General features: G+C 41.4%; 1 protein-coding gene across 2 annotated transcripts; it reads left to right on the forward strand.

Moving 5' to 3' along the window:
* Positions 1-5,006: 5,006 nt before the first annotated feature.
* On the forward strand, positions 5,007-26,818 carry LOC148816057 (uncharacterized). 2 transcript variants are annotated; one of them, XM_088940724.1, is made up of 8 exons: positions 5,007-5,165; positions 10,282-10,433; positions 13,131-13,273; positions 16,108-16,254; positions 18,579-18,725; positions 20,058-20,226; positions 20,827-20,921; positions 25,911-25,960. In XM_088940724.1, exons 1-7 carry the CDS (start codon positions 5,058-5,060, stop codon positions 20,888-20,890), a joined length of 930 nt encoding a protein of 309 aa, XP_088796850.1. In that variant the 5' UTR covers positions 5,007-5,057; the 3' UTR covers positions 20,891-20,921; positions 25,911-25,960. The 2 variants fall into 2 exon arrangements, with proteins under 2 accessions (XP_088796850.1, XP_088796851.1); XM_088940725.1 differs by lacking the exon at positions 20,827-20,921 and having other exon boundaries at positions 25,911-26,818.

The following is a 26,818-nucleotide window of genomic DNA, read 5'->3' on the forward strand; positions in this document are numbered from 1 at the left end:
TAGTGCTACTACTGCAGAAATAAATTCATCACAGACTGCTTCGACATCAGTGAGAGATTTCATGATTTTGTTGTGAAAAAAAGGCCTTCATCCCTATATGAAAAATGAAATGAAATTCAACTTAATCAGAGGATTTAGAAAAAACGAAAAGAGCTGAATATCATTATGGGCTTTGTGTGTACAATGGGGACACGTGATTTTTCTGAATAAAGAGGCTCAGGTAAAAAGGACAAAACGGATGAAGATGGGTCAGCGTTTCTAAGAGAATGAGCATCAACAGCTCCCTCATGTGGAGTCTATCATACTCCTATCAGCTAAGAGATCGGAAGACACATACAACCACATACTGGTTTGACACGTCAATTGAATGCATGTTTGTATGCAGCACGACCTTCTCGAGCTCATTTGTCAGAAAGGATTTCTTTTGTGACAACAGGACATGTTTGTTTTACAAGTGCAACAGGTTTTAAAGTTCCATGACATGTCCAAATTTCCTTTGTGAGCACTGTTTAACTACTCATCCGATGCTGCTGTTGCCTGTCAGAGGAGTGAATGGCTCACACAGCCCAGTTTCTCCAGCAGTGCTCCATCAACTCTGCTTTCTATCTCACTCAGCCAGTCATTCTCATTCAACACATGACCTCTGGAACCCTTCTGTGTGGCATAAATTTTGATGAGTACTGTATTGCCCATCAACTACAGGGCAGTACCTCAATGCAACCAGTGAAATAATGACATGCCACAGATAACATCAGATGTAATGCGGTCAAAAAATTAAGATCATATTGTTAGATCTTTAAATTGAAGTCAGCTTCTCTCAGTATACACTTGTTTATAAAATTGACAGATACAGTATGTTTCAAAAATACAGATTTTGCATTAAGCATTTTCTCAAATGTTTCACTTAAACTAAGAGAAACTAAACCTTTTCACCCATCCAAAACGCATGAGTACTTAGAAATGTATTGTTTTCCATTTGTAAGGCTAAGAGCACAGCACTCAAAAGTCAAACTTCTGTGTAATAATGCATTCAGAAAAGATTTGTCATGTTTGATATTTGTCAACATTGTCATCCCAGTGAAACCTAGTTCAATTATAAGGACTACAACGACATCATACCCACAATTAGACTAAATAAAATTGTGAGGCCATACAGTACAAGCTAACAAAAATGATTTAGACTAAAGAGCTACTTGTTCTTATTGAAAACTGTCCCTTTAAATAGCTTCATACTTTATCATAACAGGCCCAGACGGGAACAAAAAACTTAAACTATTGTGTTACAGTAAATTCTGCAATTCAGAAAAATATATGCATTTGAAGTGAATTTGAAGTGCAATTATATATATAGTTATATAAAGTATATATAGATCATATTTCAAAGAGGAACAACCTACATATACTGTAACTTGACTCTGATGGACCAACTATGTCTACACTCCAGCTATAGGTCTTCAACCAGAGCCCATAGTTCAGCAGCTCATTGAGATCAGTGATCCATCATGGTGTGACAACCAGGCTACAGTGTCACAAACTGAATGGCTGACAGTCTATACTGTAATAGAAGAAGCTTTGTGTTGCCTAATCAGTCAGAGCTACAAGGGCAGGCAGACCTCCAAGAACACAGACTGCTTATGTTAAATCAGTTTCCAGGGCAGTCTTCTAGGAGGTCAAATGCTATCTCCTACATAATACTGACATTATCACTGGGCCACCTAAGGACATTAAACAAGCCATGAAATTCTGAGACCTATTTTTATTTATTAAGATCACTGAGCAAACCCAGGTATGCAGCCCTTATGATTAATTGTTCCATAATCTTTAGAGAGCCAATGCTACTATATTGTAATAGCTAGAATTGAAATTAAACATCAGAAACTGTTTGTTCCAGTTCCTTTTTTATTTTATACTATGGATCTCAAAGATCTTTTCAAACAAATTACCCACTGAAGCTCAGCAGTGCGAGCCTGGCCAGTACGTGGATAGGAAACCTCCTGGGAAAAAGTTGCTGCTGGAAGAGTACGTACGTACGAGTATAGTGATGGAGACACTACTATAAAAAAAAAGTATCCATCCTTCAGATGAGCTGTAAAACTGAGGTCCTGACTCTCCGTGGTCATTAAAAGTCCCAGGATGTTTCTCAAGAAGAGTAGAGATGTTAACCCCAGTTTACCCCTTTACCAATCATGGCCTTCTAAAAATCCCCATTATGAACTGGCTTCATTACTCTGTTCTCCTCCCCACCGAGAGCTGGTGTGTGGGGAGGATACTGGCACATTCTGGCTGCTGTCACATCATCCAGGTGAGGCTGCACACTGGTTTTGGTGGAGGGGAGTCCCCATTACCTGTAAAGCACTTCGAGTGGAGTGTCCAGAAAAGCACACTAAGTATAAGCATTATAAATTGTTCAGTGTGTGTGCGCGCGTGTCCTGCCTTGTGGCCATTCTCTGCTGGATCTGGCCTCTGTAACTATACTAAACCACCCTGTAATTATACTAAACAGTTAATGAAAATGGATATGTCTGATTCTAAAGGCCTGCTTGGTAACTATGGATGGAATATTAGACTACAGCATTTGAAAACTTAAATTTAATTAAACTGTCTTAAAAAAAACATAACCTTAACTAAAGTCTAGAGTGTATTTTCTCCTTTTGTTATACATGCTTGAAATTGATTTTAATTTTCTAAAAATCTTCAAAAAATTTTGTAAAAAGCTTGTCTTTAATCACTTATGGGCAAATTTATTACTGGAGGTATTCTTTGTGTTGAACAAAAGAGCACAATTCAGCTTTTCAACCTACTGTATGCATTTTTGTATTAGTTACGTCTTCTGGCCCTGACCTTTTTTTTAAAAAAAAGGGGCATTTTATATGCCTTCCAGCTCTGCACAATCAGCAGGATGCAGGAATTTTCATAGCAGATAAGCAGTAGACAATACCAAAAATTTTATTTTGCTCTCCCGTTGCATGAATGTCAGGCCCTGGATTTTTCTTCCCAGACAGATTCCAGTGGTTTCTGGGAGAGGACACTACACATACTGGGCGACTCAGGCAGCAGTGGGCAGAAGCAGCTGGCAGACCCAGTAAGACTGGGGGTGGAATTTGGGCTCTTTTGGGAGTGACACATAGCTGGCTCAGGACTGCGCTGGGGGAGATATGATACTTCAGGTCAGTGAGCTGCTCCCTGGGCTTTAGTCCTCCATCAGCTGATGTACCAGCAGGAGTTCCCTTCCCACAACAGAGGGATCATGAAACAGAGTCCAGTGGGTGCAGATCAAGGCCAGGCAGCTTGCTGGGGTGCATAAAAAAAAAGTTACAGGCATTACATAAACACTCAGGTTTTCACTATTCACAGCATAAAACCCATCTTCAATATCATGTTGGCTTTCAAACAGATTGCAAACTTAAAGAATTAAAGGAATACACAATGGAAAGCATTTCCTAGTGCCACTTTGAAAAGTGACTTTTTTCTGTATCAGGAAATCTTTTATCCACCTAGCCTGGTCTATATTGTGCTTTGTTTGCTATTCTAAAACAATTAGATCTTCTTAAAAAAATAAGTCATAAAAGCATAGTTTCCCCACTGCTCTGGGGTCCTGGGTGCAGTTGGCATGGGTTTCCTCCAAGTGCTCCAGTTTCCTCCCACACTCCAAAGACATGCTGGTAGGTTTAACTGACTTCTGGGAAAACTAGCCCTGGTGTCCATGTGTGCCGTGCGATAGACTGGCATCTGGTCCAGGCGGTATCCCACTTTGAGCCCACTGCTTGCTGGGATAGGCTCAGGCTCCCCCACGACCCTGAATTGGCTGAAGTGGTTAGAAAATGGAAGGATGGTTTTGATTAAACAAGGGTAAACTGTCATCCCCCAAATTAGATTAGGGGTCCACAAACTTTATGGGCACTCTCACGTTGCCTACAGTGCCGAGACAGTTACTCATTAAGAAACGGATACCGAGTAAAGTACAGTCTTGCAGAGCTGCACATCTTCATGTTTACAAGGAGACGCGTCGTCATTAAATTTCTTTTAAATTGTGAAAACGCTAATAAAATCTAAATAACAAGGGCAAATGGAGTGCCAATGGTTTAAGATACTGGCTTATCACTTTCATTCAGGCATGACGACTCAATCCAAATTAACAAGACCTCCAAAGCGGGAGGAATGTTCCAAACAGCTGTTCAGTCCATGTTCCAGTGGAAATGATATGGCCATTAGAGTACTTTGGTCACGCCCTATTAATCAGCAACCATGATCTTTGCCTTAAAGGCACAGCCTCACATTATTTATGAAAGCTTTTGAGATAAAGAGTAGTTCACTTGGATCATGATCCTAAGTGTAGGAAACAGATCTTCACCCCCGTACTTTTTTTTTTTACGCGTTTCGAGAAGCAGTCAGCCAAGACCTTCTTCCAAGTTTTCCAAGGCTTGGATTTTATTCTTCAACAACGGCTCCTTCAGTCCATTGCAGTATTTCAGCCTAGCCAGTGTCTAAACACGCTGCCAGTCTGATTAATTATATATGACAGATATAAATCCTACATATTACGGGACAATTTACCATTTCAGTTCAAGACCATGTTGAATGGAGCCTTCAAATTCATTCTGAACTAGGCAGAACTATACAATGTTTCAGAATTTGTTAGACTGTTATCTATGATCATTAAGGAGTGCATTCATTAATATTTGTACGGCTACTAGCCTCAACTCTACTTTTTGCCCCAGATATGTCATTTTATGGATAAAGTTTGAAAATAGATTAAAAATTCATAAGTGGAAGATTTATTCACCATCCATGTAATGTATTGTGTGTTTTTGGCTGGATTTGTTATCGCTGTTATGAAAATTGTTTTTTTGACATTTTACTTGCAGGGGGGGGAAACGACTGAGGAGACCTTGCAAGGCTTAGGGAAAGGAGATTGCATAATGTCACCATGACAACATCAACATTCTCTCTCTCTCTCCCCCCATCTCTTTGTAATTTGATTACACTTCTCAGCTGTGCTAAACTTCACTGCACTGAAGCAAGAGGCTATACAGAAACCATAGACCAGGTTGGGGGAAATGCAGCCCAAGATCGAGGCCAGGAGCAGGTGGATCCTGTTGTTGAATCGCAACAGGAACGCTCCGTCTGATCAAAACCCAAAAGACAGGGATCCCAGATATAGACAGGTAGGAATTATCTTTATCAGTTTTGAGAACGGAGACGGTGCTAGTTCTGAAACTCACAAAGAATTCAATGCATTCTACTCTGAACTACTTCAAAGTTTCAGCAAAATGTATCTGTTTGAACCGGGGGCAGTGCTGCGCGGTTCAGGTTTGAGAAGTTGTTCTGGACTATTTAAAAGAATAAGAGGCATTTTAAACAGGAGAGTTTAACTATATTCACAAATCCCTCATCAGGTAGGTGGAATAAAATGAGTTTATTGTACAATTCATGTGACAATTGCAGACAGGGCTGGCCTTAGGCAGCTAATTGTTAACTATCCGCAGAAATGTTAGAATTGCCGAAACATCAGCTAAGTGATTTGACTACTAGATTTCATTCATGACTAAAACTAAGTAAAATTTTAGTTTTAAACATTTACTTTTACTATAAATAAAACTGAACTGACTCCATTAACAGTGCACAACAGGATAGTTCTTACGCTATCCCCGATTTATTAACATATTAGAAAGAATGTTCCACAAAAGTGGTCTGGAATAGAAGTCCTCACAATCTGAGGACAGAATTTAGAGATTAGAGGAAAGATCCTGGAGTTTAAGCCTGAGAATATCTTCCATATATTAAAGACGAGATGCAACTTTAATCCGAGTAGAATGACAACGAATTACATTTAGGATGAGACAAACTAAGGCTCTAAGTAATTACATCATTTTTTTTTTTGTTTGACAGAATGAACTGGCTAAATTCCAAACTCCCTCCCTTTGACTTTTGACCTGTGCTATATTTCATAGACGTCCTAGAAATCGCCCATTTTCTCCAGTTTATGTCAGTTGCAGTATATGTAAGCTACTGGTACAAGAGGACTTTTGTACGTCACCCCAAAGAGAGCACCATTTTAGTAAGACCGCATAAATGCAACTGTAAGCAGTTATGAAAACTCACAATGAAGCCTTCAAAAAAGCTGGCTGTTAAGAAGCCCTCGCAAAACTGATCAATGTTGCCCAAATCATAAAAAACCTGCAGCCATGTGAAAAAAGTCAACATGAAGTTCTACCCTCAAGAAAATCAGACGGTATCTGTGTCACTATCCTGATATCTCCATGGAGCTCCTAGTAATTCTGTTTGGAATGAGTTTGTAAAACATTTATCTTGCTTCATAATTTTGGGGGGAAAGCAATCACAGCAAATCGCTAGTGGCTGTACTTCAAAGATGTGTCTGGGCATTCATCACGCCGCCTGGATGAATACTGCAGACGGGCATTTTTTAAATAGCTCTGAAGCCTGACGTTGAAGTGTGTGTGCATCTAAGCAAGTTAAAATAAAATCACTTTTGGTTCCAGTTACCGAGTCCTGAAATTGTACAGTCTGCAACGCATGTGTTTAATGTGAGTGTGGTAGGTTGGTAATTTTGCTTTATAACGTCTACTAGACCACCTGGAAGTTACACAGGGACTACAACTGTGTCAAGACGTTGGAAACCATAGATCTATTGGATTATGAATACAGAACTGTCAAGCTGCTAAATTCAGGCCAAGCTTCTAATTACTCTAAACTTTATAACTGGGGCACGTCTCTTATCATATGGTCCGCACCACATGCTGTGGTGTTGCCTGTGCAATTGCAGTGAACTTGAACTGAATTACAAAACAGGAACACCGAGAAATTAAATGGAAAGAACATGAATTATACTATTCCAGTTAAAAATAGCAAGGTATCTGTACTGCAAAGTATACGTTTATTAAATATACAGTATACTGTACATGTTCACATATCCGTTGTCTGTCTGCAAGATGTTTCTGGACCTCTTGCTGTATTGCCCACATGGTGTGGTTCGCATTGTTTATCATATGTTGGCTATTTTTGGAATCCTCAACAGCAAACATTTTTGTCAAGGATGTGGCAGGAAAAGGGATAGGAGACTTTTTTAAAAACATTTATTATTCTCTTTTACCATTAAGTCGTTTGATACAATACCTGGTATGCAAGAAGGATTCAAATGTATTGAGCTGCTTAACACCTCCCTTGTGAGTGAGCTACAGGTAATCAAAATGAACTACAGAAGCCTGGATTTTCTACTAAACTGACTGCACAGATTGAACCCCGTCCTGTGTATTGTATTGTATGTAGAACACACAAAACGCATTATCACAACAGGAAATAACCCGTGTTTCCCCACACCACAGCTAAGAACAGAAGAAACGTTACAATGAAAGACCATTAAGCCCATCTAACTTGTTTGGTTGTTGGTAGAGGAGTTATTTGAGGATCTAATCTTGCCGTTTCGTGATGAATGCCAGAGTATCAAATTCAAGTTTAGCTTGTTCCAGGCTCCGATAGTTATGGGCATTAAGAAGTACCTATATTCTTGGCAGTAAAACCGATTCATCTTAACTTCCCCATACAGTATGTCCTCAGGTTCTTTAATTTTGAAGGCCATTAGACTGCCTTTGTTGATGCCATACAGCATTTCAATAGTTAATAAATCCTCACCTCAAGAGACCAAAAATAAAGACAAGTGTGAACATGTAAGAAACCAAATGCTAGTACCACTGGGTCCATAGAGATAAAATATGGAGAAAGATTGACAGAAGACAAAGTATAATATAAAATTATATGGTTGAAATCCTTTGCCTCCCAATGAAAAACACCCAAAGCCGTTATTGAATATGGTTGTCTGCTTTCAGGCTGTGATTTACAGAAAAAGAACAGGGTCATATTTCTGAGCTCTAAACAAAGAAAAGGTACTGTTTCACTCAGCGCTTTCTCTCTCAATATGTACAAGTCTTAAGCATGTCAGCGACATACCCACATCTCATTTGAAGATTATATGCTTTGATACAGAGAAAGTGTGAAATTCACTTCAAGCTCAACAGCTACATTGTTTCTTTTGTAGTTTGAAGGGTCTCTCTTACACCTAAACCCCACTGAGGATTTGGTTCAGAGAGGAGTGAGGAGAGGCGTTACTAGGCTTAAAGGAGGGTCCTTTACTGTCAAGATGACAGAGCTGAATATTTTTAGCCATGAACAGAGCCTTCAACAGAGAAGACCACCACGGCTCAGGCTCCATTGGGTTGACTTTGGAGCACTTTCCTGAATTAGTGATGTAATAACCACAGGACACAAATGGTAAGCAAAGGGAAGTGGACTTAAAAACCAAGAATAGGAGGAACTCTATACAAGAGCTTGGGAGTCTGAAACGCACTACCCTGCCATACTGTCAAAGCCAGTAACCTGACGCCTCTCAAGAATGAATGGATGACCAGTTAACGAACAGCAATCAAAGAAGTTGGATATCCCAAATGGTCTCCTCTTCTCTGCATCCCTTCTAATGTTCTCAAAATTGTTCAGCGCCATCTGTCCTAAAGCATGTGGTCCCTTCAGATATAGTGTGAACAGTCAATAATTCAGTTTGATTGTTTGCCAGGAATGGCCTGCAAAGAATCTTCACATGTTTTTGAAGATCATGCATTTCATTTGAAACCTCAAAGAAATCTGGAAAACTTATAAAAATATGATTTCCCCCTTGATAAACGGGGTCATGAGAATTTGAACTTGAAAGCACTCAACAGCAGTAGGGCCACAGGCCTTTCATTCTTAGGAGGCAAAAAAGAAAACTTATCAGGGTCCCTGGAGGAGTTACTGAAGAGGAAGGAGTTCTTTAAATAATTTAACATGACAGCTATTTATATGCTCTATAAACAATGTGGCAAACAGAATTACAAAAAGTGTTTTCTACTTGCAAAAGTATCATAGAGGCTAGTTTAACTTGTATTTACAAATCATTCTTGAATGGAATCTGTTGTTTCTTGATGACTGCTTGGGAAATCTACATTTGACGATTGATATTTCTTAAAACTATTTTTCTCTAGTATTAAAACATTTCATGATCCCATGAAATACAGTTACTGTATCCCTTTGCACCATTTGTTTCCAAAACCAATTCCCCCCCAACGCGACCAAGGTCACTACACTGTAGGTGGCATTGTCCTTTGGGCAAGACTGGTCAGTAAAAATCCTCTTCCCTTATGAGTAGTGCCACAGGTGTGCTGACAAAAGCTCAATCTGGGCTTGTACAATCTGGACTAAAGTTTGATCTGATCTGTACTAGTGAAGTAATTTATCCTGTCTTCACCTACTCTTCTGTGTACAGGGGCTGCTAGGCTCATAGTGGCTGTCATGAGTTACCCAGGTAGAGATGCTTCGTGAAATGCTAAATAAATTCAACTACTAAATTCACCTTGAACCTTTCCTCGATTTTACACACAAATTTAAATACCTCTGAGTAACATTATTTTACCATGGTTACTTACAGGTTTAACATCCTTTAATGATGGGAATCCTGTGGTCTACCATTGTAAACATTCATTAGAACCTTTAAAGTGTATTATTGTGTTGCCTTGATGCAGCAGTGAAAAACCGCTAAAGCAAGATAAATCTCTAGGAAGTCCAAGTTAAACTAAGGTTATACCAAGGTAAAAGTATAAATAAATATCCTTCACAATCAGGGGGATATAATCTTTAAATCAAGACTTTCTTTTTTGCAAGCACATTCTCTTGCATAAAGTGCAACTTCCCAAACAAAGCTGAACTGAAATGAAACTCACCTCCAGTGAGTACAGTCAACAGGCTGATACTTTCCTTGCTCAGACCACTGAGCTCTGATCGGTCAGAGATTTGAGGAGTCAGTCATTTTCCTAAAGGCTCAAAAGTACACAGTCCTGGTCTGAATCCAGTTCTTTATTTTTTTGTACAAATTTGTCCTTTCAGATTATACACTTCAAGCACCAATAACCATTTGTAACTGTTCACACCAGCTCACAGCATTGACCTTTAAAGTATTAAATTAAAAAAAGGATTCACCTAAATAGTCTATAGTTTTAAACTTAAACATTTCTTACCGAGACATTTCCTAACCACAACCAAAAGAAAATGGAGAAAACTGTGCTTTTTAGATATTGAATAAACCTTTGCCCTTTCCCCCCTGTTATTGTCAGATTGAGCACAAAAGTCATGTGTCTTTGGGGGGTTTTTATACTCACTTCACTTTGTTACCAACTACTGTTGTGATTAGTTTCCTATTGTGCCATTTCAGTAAAATGGCGACTTTCATCTTCTTTACAGATGCACCAGTTTGAAAAGACACAGATTCAGTTGGCTGTGAAGGATGTGGTCATTCCTATTCTGTCAGACATGGGAATCACTCCTAGATCACAGTCTGCCAGGAATCCAGAATGCAGAAGAACACGGAGCGCTTGGAGACCCCAAAAAGTCTGGTGAGTACTCACAGTACACAGATCTCTCAATTTCACAAAAGCAGTTAATCAGATATAAAAATTAAAAAACTCAGAGTATTAAACCTTATATGTGCATTTTCAATCAATTTGTCTATTTTTTGTCACGTCTTGTGTTTTGTGGTCTAACAGGCAATCCACCACAATAAAATGATTCAGGAAAGACTTTTGATGATGGTGTCCAGTGCTATTAGGTAACATCATATCATGAAAACCAAAATCCAGTCAGACAGTCCTTTATTTGGCCACACCAGGTATTTCTTTACATCTTGGCTCACAGCAATGACTCCCGCATTACACAAAGAATGAGGATGGATGCCCATTCTCCACCAGCCTGACCACCCATCTTCCAAAGTGCTACAAGCCCCACAGTGCCTTAAAGTAGTGTTGTCAACAATGGGATGAGGACGTGTTGCCCTGTGACTGTTTTGCCAAGAACCCAGGGTGCCCTGGTACACTTATCCCAAACACTCCTGGTGGCTCCATTCCACTTGTGAGCTACCAGATGGGGAAACTCTGGCATAGTCACCTAATGACATGACCAGCACCTGAACTCTAGAGCTCAACATCCAGGCCGAGATAGGAACTTAAATCTTTACCACACAAAGACAGAAGGGCCCAGAAATGAGTGGGAGTATAATCGGTAATAAAGCTAAAAGATTCAAGTATAAAAATCCTCCCAGCCATGCTGAGCTTACTGACTCACTTGCTCTTTTTATTTAGATGTTTTTGACTGAATAAAATTCTGAACCAATATTAGGAAACTCATAAAAGGGATTTACACCATAACATCAGGCAAGTGGAGAGTGATTTCACCTTAATGTTTTGTAAGTCCATCACAGGTTAACCCCCTGTGAGCACAGACAATATTATTTAATACTGGAGCATCCAGAAAAGTGCTGTATAAGGGTAAGCAATGAATAAATGCATAGCACAATTAACAATAGGCCTGAGTCAGCAGTTTTAAGCCTTTGCTTGTTGGAACCTCCCAGTGATACAGCAAATAACTCATTACATTTGTTGCTGCAATTCCACATTCTCATGCTGCAACTTGCAATAACTCAATTTTGAAAGAAATTGCAGGACAAAAGCTTTGTCCCTGACGGTTACACTAAGAGGAGGAGGGTGCTGAAGCTTACTCAAGGAATTTCTAAGGATTGGCATGCATTAGAGCCAAGTCCAACAGCCTCAGCCAACATTCTCTCATCGGTTCTCACAGGCCAGGAGTTAGTGTTAACTAACAGCCAGTTGTTTCTCCCCTTTCCAATGCCTAGCCAGTGAAATCATGATCTTAACTTTATAACTAATTGAAGATGAATGCACCATTACACTGTCTCAGCGCTTAATTTCATTAGTTCTAAGCAGCTCTTCACTCTCGGGTTGAACTATCCCATTACTTTTCTTGGCTCTGTCCCTTTGCAGTGAGGTAAGAAAGCTGACCCCACAGACACTCAGTAAAAAGCCGAGTGTCTCATTTGGACAGCCCACTGTTAACACCATGAAGCCCACAGCAGCACTCGAGTGCCAGCTGTATTTGTATCTTTCCTTTTGGCAGAAGTATGGGAGAAACCCCTGGAGAGTTGTTTCAAACAGAATGGACCCCTGCATCACATTCATTAGCTTTATTACAGTCTTTAGCAGTGAGAAACAGTTCTGCAATAAGCCACAGCCACTCACATGATCTTGACCTCTCCATGGGGCAGCTCTAACACCAGGACTGTCAGGCATATTGGGATGTTTTCAGGGGTGCTCAGGTCACAACCAACCAAGACCACAACCTTATACTTCCCAAGAAAAGCCAGTAAAATGCTTTGTCCTCAACACACTCAGGTTCCTATATTCAATAATAATAATAATATAAACAAACTTTAACAAACACCAAAACCTCCAATATTACTCACTCGGTCCTTTTTTCCCCCCATCCAAGATAAGTCAACACCAAAACCCAGCTTAACTCTCTGGTCCTTCTCAAACTAAAAAACTTAACATGTCTTTGCCACACCCTTTTAAAGCCATCAAGCAGGCAGCTAATCCCTCACAGTTGAGGCTGATTAGACAGGAAATGAGCAGGCCATGTCCCCATGGCATGTTGGGATGTGTAGTTTCCATGTCCCTTACACAGAGGAAACTACAACTTTTTAAAGAGACAGGGTCAAAGAGGATAAAGGCGTCTCAGCACTCTAGGCCCAAAGTACACTCCCTTTATGACCCTGTCCCACATTTAGTCACAGTATGTTCTGTAGATTAAATGCTGACCGGTGTCATTCCAGCTTTCATTTCATTCTTTCCTTTCTTCAAGTCATTGTGAAGGTGTTTCCACAGGAGAGGGTTCGTGCACATTTTCAGACGGGCGATGTTGATGAACAGCTGGAAAACTGAAGGAAGGACATTTCATACCCCTTTGCTTTTCAAATGTGTTGGACTGGAGCTGTGAACAGTGGAATGCGAGAAACAAACCTCAGCCCTTGCTCTGTGTTCTAGCTAGATCGTATGTCTTCAAATGTGGTAGGACTAGGTCAAGAACTCACTTCGGTCTCATCTTCTCCCGTGTGAATGGAAAACTCACGGCCTTCATGTCCCCTCGGGGAAAAAAAAAAACAGTCCCACCATTCTGTCTCTCTATGGATCTTTGCGGTCACATAAATACCTTGGGAAAGTAACTCTCTTCCCCTCACCCAGCTCAGCTCGCGTCTCTGATCCGAAGGGGAGCAGTGAAGAGATGCTGGTGTCAGGAAGAGCCACAAGAGCCGGCATGAGGCCAGTGAGCGCAACAGTGATGACCATCATGATCCCCAGCGACACAGCAGACGCCCCCCTCACTGGTAACACACATCATCACCATTGCTGCTGCTGTGATCCTCATTCAGTCGTTTAAATAATGCATATATCCAAGGCAATGTATGAATACATTACATGTAAAAGGAGCAGTCTAAATCCATACAGCATCTCATGAGTACATAAGAAAGATCACGATCAAGAGGATGCCATTCTGCCCATATAGCCTGTTTGGTAGTTAGCAGCAAATTGACTGCATTTCATAATGTACACCTGCTGGCCACAATGTTACGGACCTCCACTGAAGAAGATGGGTCTCTGAAAGAGTCTGAACTTCCAGAACATAACGTGACGTGTATTCAACAAGGTTGTGAAATATTGGCAGCCATTCCATTCATCTAGTAAGCACGATCACCTTAATTTGGAGAAGCCTGCTGCCAAGAGAATCTCTTAATTGGGCTTCTTTATGGTAAAGCTAATAATAAAGGTCAGGACTTTGATGCTCCTGGGAAGACAGAGAGACCAAATTTAGGATCTCCAGGTGTGGCTGTAATAGAGATCCTAGGCGGTATGGTTCATATTAACCCAGGTAGGTCTTTATTCAAAGTCTGGCCAAAAGCAGTGGAGTGATTGGGTCAGCACACAAGGAGTTCTGCAGGTCCAGGAAATGAAACAAATGGAAGGCAGCCAGCAATACACAGAGAATATCCCATCAGTTTAGATCATCTTCAATGATTCTGAGACCTGGGCTGAAATTAAGACTAAATAACTTAGACTGATTGGTTTAAAAACATCAACACCAAGGTGCCCAATGTCACCTGTTGAAAGGTTAAAAGGGAGTCGTGAGCTACAGCATTCCAGGCTTGCCCATCAAGTGGTAATGTTGTGAATTTGGTCCAAATAATTAGAAAAATCTGAGGTGCTTCAAAATGCGGTTATCAGTTTGAACTGGTACTGAATTTCTATACAGAGCCATGTTGTTGAAGCCCATACTCTGGCTTCCTTCAAGAAACAGCTTTCCTTTCACTTGCTCTCAGTGGATCCAATTGTATTTCTTTTAGGAAAACTTGCAGCTTTTTTTGCAACTTCAGCTGTGCTCCCCGCCTCCCATGTGTTTATCATACCTCAGGGATCATTCAGCACCAAATTTAGCCTCTGGGAATTTGAATCATTTTTTTTTCAGATGATTCAAGTAGGGGGAAATGATCTGTAGAACAGCCAGGTGCCGCCCTGTTTTTGGGGAATCTCTGTGAAGATTATTTGCTTCACTGTGAAAATGCCTTTTTGCAGCTCTAGCTGTAAAACTAACATATACAAGTAGAAAAAAAAAGTGCCTTTTCATTTCGTTTTGGTTTCGGATACAATCCACTTGAGATCTGTAAGACTATTTTCAGACCCATGGGTAAAAAAAAATAATTGAAACAAGAAGCTTGGGAAATGATTTTTGACGTAATTACAGCACGGCAATAATAACTATCTAGTTACATGAGTGAATTTAGAAATCCCACGGCTGCCCCTTTCAAAACGCTGGCCGATATGTTTGTCTTTTTCCTTCAGTCCTTAGACAGTTAGGTAAGTACAGGGAGGACACATGTTCACTGGAGCTCCCAGAAGATTAGCACTATGGCAGACAGATCTAGTCCCTGCTGTCTCCACACTGGGCACAGTGCCTTATGGCTCTTGCTTGGATGTTTTCACACTGTTAACCTGGTACGTTGATCCCATGTGAAAGGGTATATGGGGTATGTCTCATTTTTCTTGGTCATTTCCAAATACTTCTTCATTTTTTCTCCTGTAGCAGAGAATTGATTCCCACCTATTATTGTATATGTGTTTTTTTAGAAGAGTAGCACCAGGCCTGTCAGAAAAATCAGATCCTAAAGATACAAGAAATGCTGAAAATCCTCAGAGTGTTGTTTCAGACTCCCATTACGACCCATAAAACAAAGCCATGCTTGGCTGGTTTTCACTCAACTCTACCATTTATAGAGCTCTAAACATACAACGCAGCTACGGTGCTCAAGGAGATGGTGTTGCTCAATTACATTGATTCAGCCCCTATTAAAAATATCAATTCAGAGCCGCCAGCAAAACTAATGGCCCTTAAAACAGAAATCCAGTGGGAAACAAAAATCAAACATAATTCATTCGAAACTGCAGTTTGGTCAAATGTATGTCATCGGATGATTGGATGCTGCAGATCCACTGCCAATATCAAAACTCAGTACTCACAGTGCAGTCTTTTGAGATGTAAAAATGCCTTCCTCTCATACTTTAAGGAGAAGCAGAACAGTACCAGTGAGAAAATACAGCTCCAATTGAATTGAATTTAGGAAGGAAAGGTTGTTGTCACGAACCGCACGCAGGCACGCAGACAGCGTCGCATTCCCACGAGAATACGTGACAGCTGTACTTTTGGGACATCATGGGGTCCTTCGTGTAGTCACGAAGTAACCATAATGGGGCATTGATTTGGAAATTCCGGTCCAAATATTTCTGTATACTAGGATTTTTCAGCAATCTCCACAATATACAAGGCACTGGAGCACAGGCTGGCTATACTAATAAAAGGGATTCGGGACAAACAATAATCGCGCTTGGTATAAATATAACTGAACCAGTAATTGATTTAATAAGTAAGATCCTTAGCCAATTACTGAAGGTGCCCATAACTCCTGAAGGATTGGGTCACTGATGGAACAGGGTTGGTGATAACAGGTGTAGCTCAAAGGCAATATCATCTTTTTAAGAACTGACCGTGCAATTTCCACCCCGTTCTACACCTTTAACTGGTGGAGTCAGAACCATTGTTTTGAAGGCCTTGTCTTCAAAAGAACCAAAGAACCAGACATGATCTTCATTGTGGTTTTACATCTGTTAGCACGAGGGGTTCGCTGCCGTCTGCAGGAGAGACCCCACAGTGCCAGAGTCCCGAGAGCAGAAGGGCTTCTGCACAGGACGGCAGGAGGAGCTGCACCAGGAGAGGAGTCTTCCCTACAGCCTAAAGATGGGCTCAATGTCGACCAAGGTAAAAGAGGTTCTTGAACTGTCTGCTCATAACGGGTACAAGGCAGATCTTTCCAAAAAAGACCCTATATCCATGTATACCTTTGCACTTTTAAGAGTATAATTTACATCTCCTTTCTTGATTACTGGTTGCGGTTCCTGGTATATGGGCAGGATATGATGACCTGTCCCTATTTAGATTGACTCGTCTCATTAGCTGCTCCACAGAAACTAAAGTAAAAAACCTTCCACACGGGTCACTCCTAATCAGGAGGGTGAAAATGTTTTTGGAAGTCTAAAAATTTCCCTGCCAAGGGCTTGATGTTACCTTACTCATCCAGCAGGCTGTTTTCTGAAGCCCTATTGAGTGCTGTACTATTTTGGGGAGCCTGTCAAACTGTGATGCAAATAGTTAAGCAACAAAACAGTTAAGGATCTAAAACTTTCAACACTCAAGAACCAAGCAAAATCCACATGATTTTTTTTTCTTCTTGTTTTGCACGTTTGTTTTAAATCGTGAGTAATCAGGACAATCCTGCCACTGTGTTAATGTGCAATACAAGCACGTGCTCCACTCTAAGTTATAGAAAGTCACCACATGATAATTATGAACTCAGTTACATTGTAAGGGTTGGTCCTAGGTTTTCAGTAATGGATGGGAAAACACAGAAAATATGAACGGATGACTAAGCTGATGGGAAGTTTGCAGTCACTGTATCAAAGCTTAGTCTGTATCAAAACAAACGTTACCATTAACAAAAAGAAATCAGAGTTTTTCTTCTTAATTATTATTACCTGTCCTGGGGAGCTGGTTTTGATTACCTTAGACCTCTGCTGCGGGTTAGCCAAAAAGAAATCCTCCCAAGTATACTGACCATTCAGTTTAAAGCAGTGCCGATTCGCTCACTATTGTAAAGCTGCTTGTTTCTGGGAAAGTGTTATGAGAAAGTGAAGTCTATCCTAGAAGCCTCTGGGCACAAGGCAGAACTACTCTCTGGACAAGACACCAGTCCATCACAAGGCAAACATACACAAAATAACACAAGGAACATTCAAAGACACCTTTTAATCTAGTCAGCAGGTCTTTATGTCTATGGGAAGTGAGAGGAAAATTAGAACATTCATATGCCACACATAAAGCACCCCAGCCCAGAATCAAAACCAGGCCCAAGAGTTATGAGGCAGCAATGCTAAACACTTCAACACCATGCCACCTGTCTTCGCCTCCTTCCTTCAATAATCCTCAAGTTGTCACTGCCAGTTACTTCAAAAACTGGTTTTTATTTCTTTACTGTCTGGAATAAGGGACGTTTTAATTAAGATCCTCGAGTGAGAAAACTTTAAAACGCAAAGACAAGTAGACCTTGAAATTACTACCCCATAAAGAATATAAAAGTGTAATTGTGGCGTTGATGTACTGTATATGGTTGAAAATGCAGTTCCCCCGATTCTTAATTACTGTCATTTCGAACAGCTCTTGCCATCTGGAGATGGTGTGTCAACACTTAACTGGTCGCGGTCTGTTCCCTCTCACGTTTCACTACTTGAAACGGCCTTTTGATGTGCGAGAGAGGGTGACAAACACAGCCTCCCCTCCACCTCCCAGCACCAGTCCCTGGAGTATATTTACTACAGTCTCCTGTCGCTGATCACAAGCAGACCAGTCAGATTCCAATAGCGAGACGCCATTCACAATTAAAAAATGTGTTGCTTTTTTTTTTCGTTCTTTTGTACGGCAGCGTTATTACTGGGGGGTTCTTTTGCAAAAAATTGAAATGAGGAAATTTGGACTTTGAACGCTCGAAACTCGCGCTGCTGTGTTTTGTCGACGCAGTGCCATGTGTTCCATGTCCGCTGCGTTGTTTGTCGCCTCAGTTTGGCGAGGACGCATCTCGCGCATCTGTTTCACACTGATTCCACCATCTTCAACAGGTTTTGCACAACCGGTGCTCGTCTTCCATCCATCAGTCATACATCACAGCCCCGCTGCCTTGTACAAACCACGCGCATTAAAGCAAAGGGACGTTCCCAGCTCCCGCAGATGTTTTCAGACCCATTTCAATTTGCAGCTCGCACTACGTTGGCAAAAGTTGAAGCGATAATTGTTTTTACTAGCATGATCTTTAGGCAATGATGGAATGTGCCCATAAGCCCTGGAGGGTTGGGTCCTGGAGGGTTAAAGACCAGGGTTGCTGAAAACAGGTGATAGCAGACAAGAGGGAACACTATCTTTTTAAGTGTTCCCCACCTCCACCCATGGGTGCAGAGCCATTGTTCTGAAGAACTTGTTCTTGAAAGAAGAAAAGGACCAGTTATGATCCCGATTGCGGCTCTTATCTCTGCCAGTCCAGGGGGTTCGCTGCCGTCTGCAGGAGAGACCCCACAGTGCCAGAGTCCCGAGAGCAGTGGGGCTTCGTCACAGGACGGCAGGAGGAGCTGCACCAGGAGAGGAGTCTTCCCTACAGCTTAAAGATGGGCTCAATGTCGACCAAGGTAAAAGAGGTTCTTGAACTGTCTGCTCATAACAGGTATGAGCCAGATCTTTCCAAAAAAAGACCCTATATCCATGTAAGCCTTTGCACTTTTAAGAGCATAATTGAAATCTCCTTTCTTGATTACTGGTTGCGGTTCCTGGTAAATGGGCAACATATGATGATCTGTTGCTAATTAGATCAACTCGTCTCATTAGCTGCTCCACAGAAACAAACGTCTACAATGTTTACTCTTAACTGGGCAAGTGAAATGTCTTTGGGAATGTAATAATGGGGATGGTGTTACCCTAAATGCAAAGTAGGCTGTTCTCTAAAGTCCCTCTGAGAACTCTTGTGTGGGAGCCCATGGTGATGCAAACAGCTTGGTGATTCTTTAACCTTTTGCACATAGCAAAACTGCTTTTGGACAAAACTGGAAATTTGACTGAGAATCAAATAACAGGTACAAAAGAAAATATAGCAGGTGCAGCACATGGGATTTGAGCAGAAGGCGCTTTGTAAAAAGTTTGGTCACTGTCAAAGAACTGTTAAATTTACTTAATTCCAAAACAAACAGACAAAAAGAAAGGTAACTCAGTATTTGTATGGTTAATCAGTCAAGGAATGATCTCTCTCCATACCAAAAATCTCTCTCCATCGCTGTCCTTCAAAGTGTTTTTTAGATACCTTGATCGAACATCATCATCTTTGCTCCACTGATACTTGTTTAACAAACAAGGACAATGAACTGTTCCAGAAGTCAACAAACATATCACAGCTTTTAGGAAGGCCTTACAGAATATCAATGGCACGCCAGATGTGACTTGCGAAACAGGACTTCCATATGCCAGTGAAGCACTCTGTAACATCTGGCTGAAGGGTGACAAAAATAACAGGCAGTCACTGCAGGAGTGCTAGGATGGACTGGAGAGGTTAACATCTTATATGACTCTACTGAATGTCACATCCTGTCCCTTTGTCAGAATACGTTTATCATACATTACCGGTTGCAAGACCTGCTTGAATTATCTGGTGTAAATATCGGATTCAAGTTCCTCAAAGGCAAAGCGTCGTGTTGAGATGCTGTCCCAGGAGAAAACCCATCCGTGTTGAACAGGCGTGCTGGAAAAAAAGAAACGAATTGCAAACCATTTGACAAAATGCACAAGAAACAAATGGCAGGGGGTGTTGCTCAAATATCAGAAACAGAAAAGACACAGAGCTCATCAGAGTAGAGCCAGCTCATGGTAATATCAAAGTCTTGTCGATGAGACTGGCAGCATGTTTCCGTCATATTGACCAGTCTGTCACTATTTTTTTTGTGATTCAACCCTCGGTCCGTGTCGATCTTCAGCACATGTGGGAAGAATTGCAAGCCAGCCTCCAGAAACAGATATGGTTCAACACAAGGAATCCAGAGACGCTGATGGGGACTCCAGAGAGACACCTGCTGCAGGCATACTGCACTTCTACTTGCCCTCTACAAAATATGAGGAGGAAGATGACGAGGAGGAAGAAGGGAGGTATTTTAATGAGGCGTATGTTTTAGGTATCAGAGCACCACGAGAAGCTGTAAAGAAACTCTTATTGGGTAGAGGGGAAGAACATTCATAGTCCAGCCTCTCCGAATTCTGTCCAAAGAAATATCAATTCATAAGAACCTACTTGCACCTCTCCCACCGAAGAGTGGATATATTTAAGAAGAGGTGCTGTTAAGCCAAAAGAGAGAGGGGGCCTTGGTCAACACAGAATTTACATCATTATTAGTAATCAGCAGATGTTTTTGGCTGACATGTTTATCTGAAGCAACTGAAAGTAGTTTAAATTGGAACTCATTTATACTGGCAAGGTGTGGTGGACTAACATGGGTATAGTGCCTTCCTCTGAGGTACAGCGGCTGTGTCTCCCACTGGGATCTGACCGCATAACACACCTATTAGACCAGAGCGCTACCCATCATGCCTCACTGCCACCCTGACAACACGCTATTACTATGGTATATTCAGCATTATATATTTTGTCGTGTGTTGATGTAAGGGAGAGGGTGAGGCACAATTAATGGATGGCTACTGTGTACATTATTGTTGTTGTCTTTTATTGAACAAATTGCCTTTGAAACTCAGATTACTGCTTCCAGTCTCCATTTCATATTTCCTGACCACCGAGACACAAATCATCAGGCAGTAACAGAGCACCCTCAACATCAAATTAATAGAATGTAAGTTGCTGGAAACCTGGGTCCAATTCTGGAACTCGGGTGCCATCTGTGTAGGGCTTGTGTTTCCATGGGGTTCTCTTTGGTGTTCTAGTTTGCACCCACAGTCCAAAAACATTAATTAGCTCTTGGGAAAAGCCGCCCTGATGCAAGTGCATGTGTGCACATCTGTGTGTGCCCTGTGATGGATTGGCATCATGTCCAGGATATATCTTGCCTTGTGCCCATTGCTTGCTGGGATAGGCTCTAATTGCCCCATGACCCTATATTGGATATTGGATAATTCCAAGCTTACAAAACCAAGTTTTAACTGTCTGTGTGTAGGCGAGCAGAGTAAGTCCTGCACAAAGACCTGGAATCAATTACAGCTGAAAGCAAATTGTTTTCGTGTTCCTTGCCACTACTAGTGCCACAATTTCATTGATCTCATAATAGTATACAACAACGGGGATAAATAAATACCCTCCCTTACTTTACTCACACTGTGTCTCACAGGAAAAAAACACACAAAAAAGGACAGATGATGGATTCAATACATGATGATGTGTATGATTACACATAGATTGAAAATAGATTATTTTCTGCAGATCTCCTTAGCATGGGATGCTCTTGGGATCCAAGGGCTACAGCATTAGCTGGAACAGAATTCAGCATTTATTATATCACAGCTCTATCCTACAGCACAGCCATCGCCTGACAGTGCCTCTGATCATCTCATCATAAAATCCTACGATATACTGACATGGTCGCCCTGCCAGCTCTTTAACCTTGGGCTCTCAGCCATTATGGAAATTTATATTGCCCTTGTGCATCTGGAAAAGGAATGAATAGCAATCACAGAGAATCGAAAACAAATGGATCTGGAATGAGGAGCAGATCGAAGGAAAAGACCAGTAAATCTAACACAAGTTGCTGGCTGTCATGCAGTATCTGTTCCAGATCCTCTGGGTACACACACAAAACAAACTAAGTATGTAAACAGCATCTGAGTCCAAACACATATCCAAAGACTACAGTAGATATTTTATCCAACTGCAGATTTAAATAGTAGAGTAGAGGAATTTATTGCACATGTAGAGTGGAATAGTTATTTGCCCCGTTCTCTGAGGACATGCGCAGTACAACAGACTGAACCACACAATGTAAGACAGCACATTACAAAATGGTACATAATAAATAGCCACAACCAAAATCTTAAATCTTAAAGTTGGGATTTAAACGAACTCCTGTTTTCATATTTCACCACTACAATGAGGCGAAGTCCCAGCTCAAATTTTGGGTTTTCATCCCCCAAAAATGCACGATATCCTATTGTGCTGCACCTGGATGGTGATTTGGACTTTGCGGTCACACCTCTGATATCAGATTCCTGATTTTCTAGCCAGACCCAGCCTCTCCGTGACGATCAGGCTTAAGGCTGCTGGTACTGTAGCTCAGCTGCTCCAAAGGCTGTGATCGGAGTGAGTTGCCACTGAAGGCCAATGATTAAATGGGGGGAAAAAGGGACTGATTCCAAAAGTATTTTTCTGCTGCTAAATGTTGACAAAAGATTTTAAAGCCTGCTGTCACAGTAGTGTTTTACATTCAAATGTTATTGGATTGTATATATAATTTAATCATGGCAGCACACTATTCTACATGTTTTAAATCAATAGTTATAAAATGAAGGCTTTCCTACAAATTAAGGATTTTGGTGCAGAGTGTTTTCAGTCTTCGGACAAAATATTTGCCGTGATCTTTGTTTCTGCTCCATCGATGGAAAGGGTCTATTTGTGTTCTCAGTGTGGAGGAGAAATGGCTTTTGATGTGGATGCGTTATGTTATGGTTAACGTATAATTGTGCCTATGGTTAGTTTGTTTAATTCACTCAGTCTTTTCTTAGAAATATCATCTCCTTTCATCTCAAAAAGAGTTGAGGAATATAAATGAATTAGAAAGTATCAAGTGTCTTACTCACAGTACAGATTTGCTGGTTTTGGTGAGGTTGGTAGTTGACTATAAACCGATTTCTGTAAAGACCAGAGGTGATACATATTCAAAAGACGTGCTGATCCCATTCTGCACCTCGGGTGCTGTCTGTGTGGAGTCTATGTTCTCCCTGTGTTCGCATGGGTTTCCTCCCACAGTCCGAACGCATAGTAGTTGGTTAATCGGCTTCTGGGAAAATTGGAGTGGTGTCTGTATTTGCCTGCCCTGCAACGGACTGGCATCCTGTCCCACTTTGTGGCCGTTGCTTGCTGGGATAGGATCCGACTCCCCCACGACCCCCAATTTGATGAAGCAGTTAGAAGATGGAGGCATGCTAAAATAGTGAATGGAATTGCAATTATTTCCAACTGGAAGTACCAGTGATAAAAGCTATATATTGTACACTTCCCCAGAGTTTTGATATTGGTGGTTTCTGTAAGGGTCAGAGATATGACTTTGTCTGAACAGAGGAACTCGGCTGATTTCCAGTGGTCTTCTATGGGCATTAAATATGAAATTGTGGGTATTATTTTAAAGTATCTATTTCCCTGGTACCTAAACTCCTAAAATGAATAGAAAATACTGTCCGTTTTTTTTTTTTGCACAATGAAAACCACTAAACAGATTAAAAACTTTTATTTGATCACAAATAAGCTGCAGAAAGCCCGAGATCTGGATTCCAGGTTCTTTGTAAATGCGACAGGAATCACCCTTAAACGGACTAAATTTAGCCCCAAAGTGGAAGCAGTGTTGCACAGCCGGATATAATATATGCTGCATGTGGGCGTCAAATGTGCACTCGAGTCTCTATAGGGCCCGTTGGGAAATAAGCCTCAATTTTATGGCGACAGAAAGAAAACAATGAAATCACAGGTATAGGGAAGGTTACCAAAAAGAGGAGCCAGTTGATCCTGTCCTGCTCTGGTAGTAGCATATTGATACATGATTGCAACCAAGATGCTTTACGAAGGATCCCAGCATGAAAAGAAGTGCGTTCTAATGTATTCTACAAATGTTTCCCATTACACACGCATGTGTTACTTTAAAGATTTATGGGACACGATGCCTTTGAAATTTTAGTATTCAGCATTTGATTATATTAGCACAATGCAAGCGAAAAAGATTCAAACTCATATAATTGCTCACGAGATATTATTTGGGGCCACACAGTGGTGCAGCGGTTAACATTGCTGCCTCACAACACTGTGACCCCCCATTCCAGACGTGGGGTGCTGTCTGTGTGGAGTCTGTATGTTTCCTTCAGGTGCTGTGGTTTTCCAGATTCCTCTCACTGTCCAAAGACATTCTGGCTGGTTGATTGGCTTCTGAAAAATTGTCCCTGGTGTGAGTGTGTGTGACTGTGTCTCATCTGCAACAGACTGGCGTCCCATCCAGGGTGTACCATATCATGCTGATTCTCACCACATTTAACATGGTAAAATTATTCAATTATGCTTGTAAAAATGATCAAAATCTCTCAGATCTATAAATACTGCTTTATGTTCCATGGATGTTTAATATTAGCGTGCATGCTGTAATATGCACTTGTCACACCCTGTACACCTAGAGGGCGCTCTTCTTCTGTCCTGTTCCTAGTTCCCTGTGATTATTCATGTCTTTCCAGTGTGTCTTGTTGTGTAGCCTATTTACTTCCTGTGTCTGCTCTGCTCCTGGCTCAGCATTGAGGGTACGGATGTCGTAAGACCCGTCTAGCACCAGGTCGCCCCACGACCATGGCCTGAGGGCATAGGTTTCTATACTGACATCGTCCGACCCCCTGAGCCTGGGCTGACCTCCATGTTGCCCCTTTTGCTGCGACGCACAGGGTCTCCACTGCTCTCCTTGTCATTCCACGGCTTGCCCTTCCGACATCTGTAACACGCTTGCTTTTGAATATCTCAAAAATGGCCCATTCGTGTACCTGCCAGAGATCTTTTCACCACTTTCACTGCAGATTGAGTTCTAAGACATAGCTGTGAATTTCTGCCTCCTTTCGGGCAAAAAGGCAAAACTGTGAACACTTTCTCTCACTCCATCTAGCTCAGAACATTCAAAAACAATACTGTTTGCCCCCTCTGGGCTTTCAATCCCTCTTAGCGTTAATAACTCACAGATCTTGAAGTGTGTGCACGCAAGAGAGAGATTATCGCGGCCGACTGATTGAACTCTTTTTAATCTGTGATCAAAATCGCTATTGTTTCCAACCATGTTTGGCAATATTCTGTTGGTATACAAACCCCAACATCTGTGTCTTCAAGCAACACTTAGTAAAGAGCGTTACAATTATGTACTTTGAGATCATGGCTTTCTTCTTTTTCTGTAAGTAGGACATTTTCTACTTGAGCTAGCGCTACTGTAGATTCTATGCAGTTCCAGTAAACATCAGGATGTAAAAATATTTGTTAAACAATGCAGGCCAATGTGTACTCGCAGAGAGCAATTCAGTTGAACCTGATGAATTGTCATGAACTGATTGAGACCGAGATGCCCTCAAACAGCACCACAAAACTGGTTCCAGTGACACTGAGTTGGTCAGCAATACAGTGCTGATTCTGCTTTATTGTCTACAGTGCAGATTCTGCTTTATTGTCACTGTGCAGTGACGTGTGAAATGGCGGGTAGTTCTGACAGGTGGTCTTATCAGAGAATGCATGAGAAGCGCCTTATTCTCCCACTCAGAAGGAACCCCGTTCATTAATAAGTGACCATTCCCAAATATGAAGTCTAAGAAATAGAAACCTTTTTTGGAAATATCCTGTTTGATAAAAGTTACTAAGAACCAGGCCAGAAAGTATCTAACGAAAACAAGCCAACATAATCCAACTGATGTGTGCAGTGGCAATTGCAAAACTAAGATCTTTCAGGCTTGTGCAACATATTTATCATCATGATTTGCCCATGAATATGCATGAAGCCGAGACTATTTTTTTGCATCATCTGTTCTATTCTATAGTTCAAATATCCCATTTAGTTGTATTTTGTTTTTAGTATTATTTTGTGGGGAACTATTTCTTTCTCATACAGGCATCAGATCGAGAGAACTGGACAACTGGAACCCCAGGTCGCCAGCAGGAGGATTCATCCCCCTGTCCTCCGTTCGAGCAGAGACAGGAGCAGGGAATTCAAGAAGCAGACGAAAGACAGTGCCCCTAACACGCGTGCCAGTCTGGATCAATCTAGAAATTGCTCTCCGATGGTTTACACCCGTAGGAGGAAGCCCATGCCCATTAAAAGATATCTCCCAGCTGCCACTGTGCTTTTGGGACCATCTGACTCCACCTCAAAATATCCCTTGGAAAAGGAACGTTGTGGTGAAGCTCCACAGTACGGGAATAGGATGAGCAGGTCCTACTCCATGCCAGGACAGCAGAGCTCTGCAGAAGGAGGAGCTATGCTGAATGAGATGCCGTGCCACACAGGTTACAAGAGCGTGGCATGCCAGCCTAAAAATAATTACTATGAAAGAGACATCCTTTCTCCTGGACTGTTGAACATCAAATCAAAGACTACCAAGACCTTCAGGCTAGGCCAATATGGACCCCAAGAAACAAAGACAGTATACTATCTGCGAGCAATCGATTGTACACCCAGGACGGCACATTTTGCAGGAAATACATATTCATCAACCAGACACTAGCCCTCACCCTCTCTTACTGCGTGATTCCAAATTGGTTTCGGACGATCAGCTGTAACACTGTTACAAGACTTTGCATGTAGAATTTGCCGAAAGACAAGGTCAAGTTCAAAAACGGCAGTTTTCATGCCATTCTTTTAAAGCAATTTTCTGTTTATTCTGGCCTGATAACGGGTTTCACAGATTGGTGGAGAAACTTGCTTGTTTCGGTGTGCTGTTTGGAAGCTGCTTCAGAAGATTATCCGTGTGAATTTTCTAAGTGGTTTTGGTGCTTTTTTATACTCTCTGGGCTTCATGT

The sequence above is a fragment of the Atractosteus spatula genome, chromosome 23, assembly GCF_055471065.1.
Source record: "Atractosteus spatula isolate fAtrSpa1 chromosome 23, fAtrSpa1.hap1, whole genome shotgun sequence".
Taxonomy (NCBI): domain Eukaryota; kingdom Metazoa; phylum Chordata; class Actinopteri; order Semionotiformes; family Lepisosteidae; genus Atractosteus; species Atractosteus spatula.

What these genes read in the sequence shown, in the direction of transcription:
- LOC148816057 (XM_088940725.1), top strand. Translation starts at nt 5,058, where the DNA reads ATGCAGCCCAAGATCGAGGCCAGGAGCAGGTGGATCCTGTTGTTGAAT. An exon ending in TGGGCTCAATGTCGACCAAG is followed by an intron (nt 16,255 to 18,578) that starts GTAAAAGAGGTT and finishes TATCTCTGCCAG; the next exon opens with TCCAGGGGGTTCGCTGCCGT. An exon ending in TGGGCTCAATGTCGACCAAG is followed by an intron (nt 18,726 to 20,057) that starts GTAAAAGAGGTT and finishes GTCGATCTTCAG; the next exon opens with CACATGTGGGAAGAATTGCA.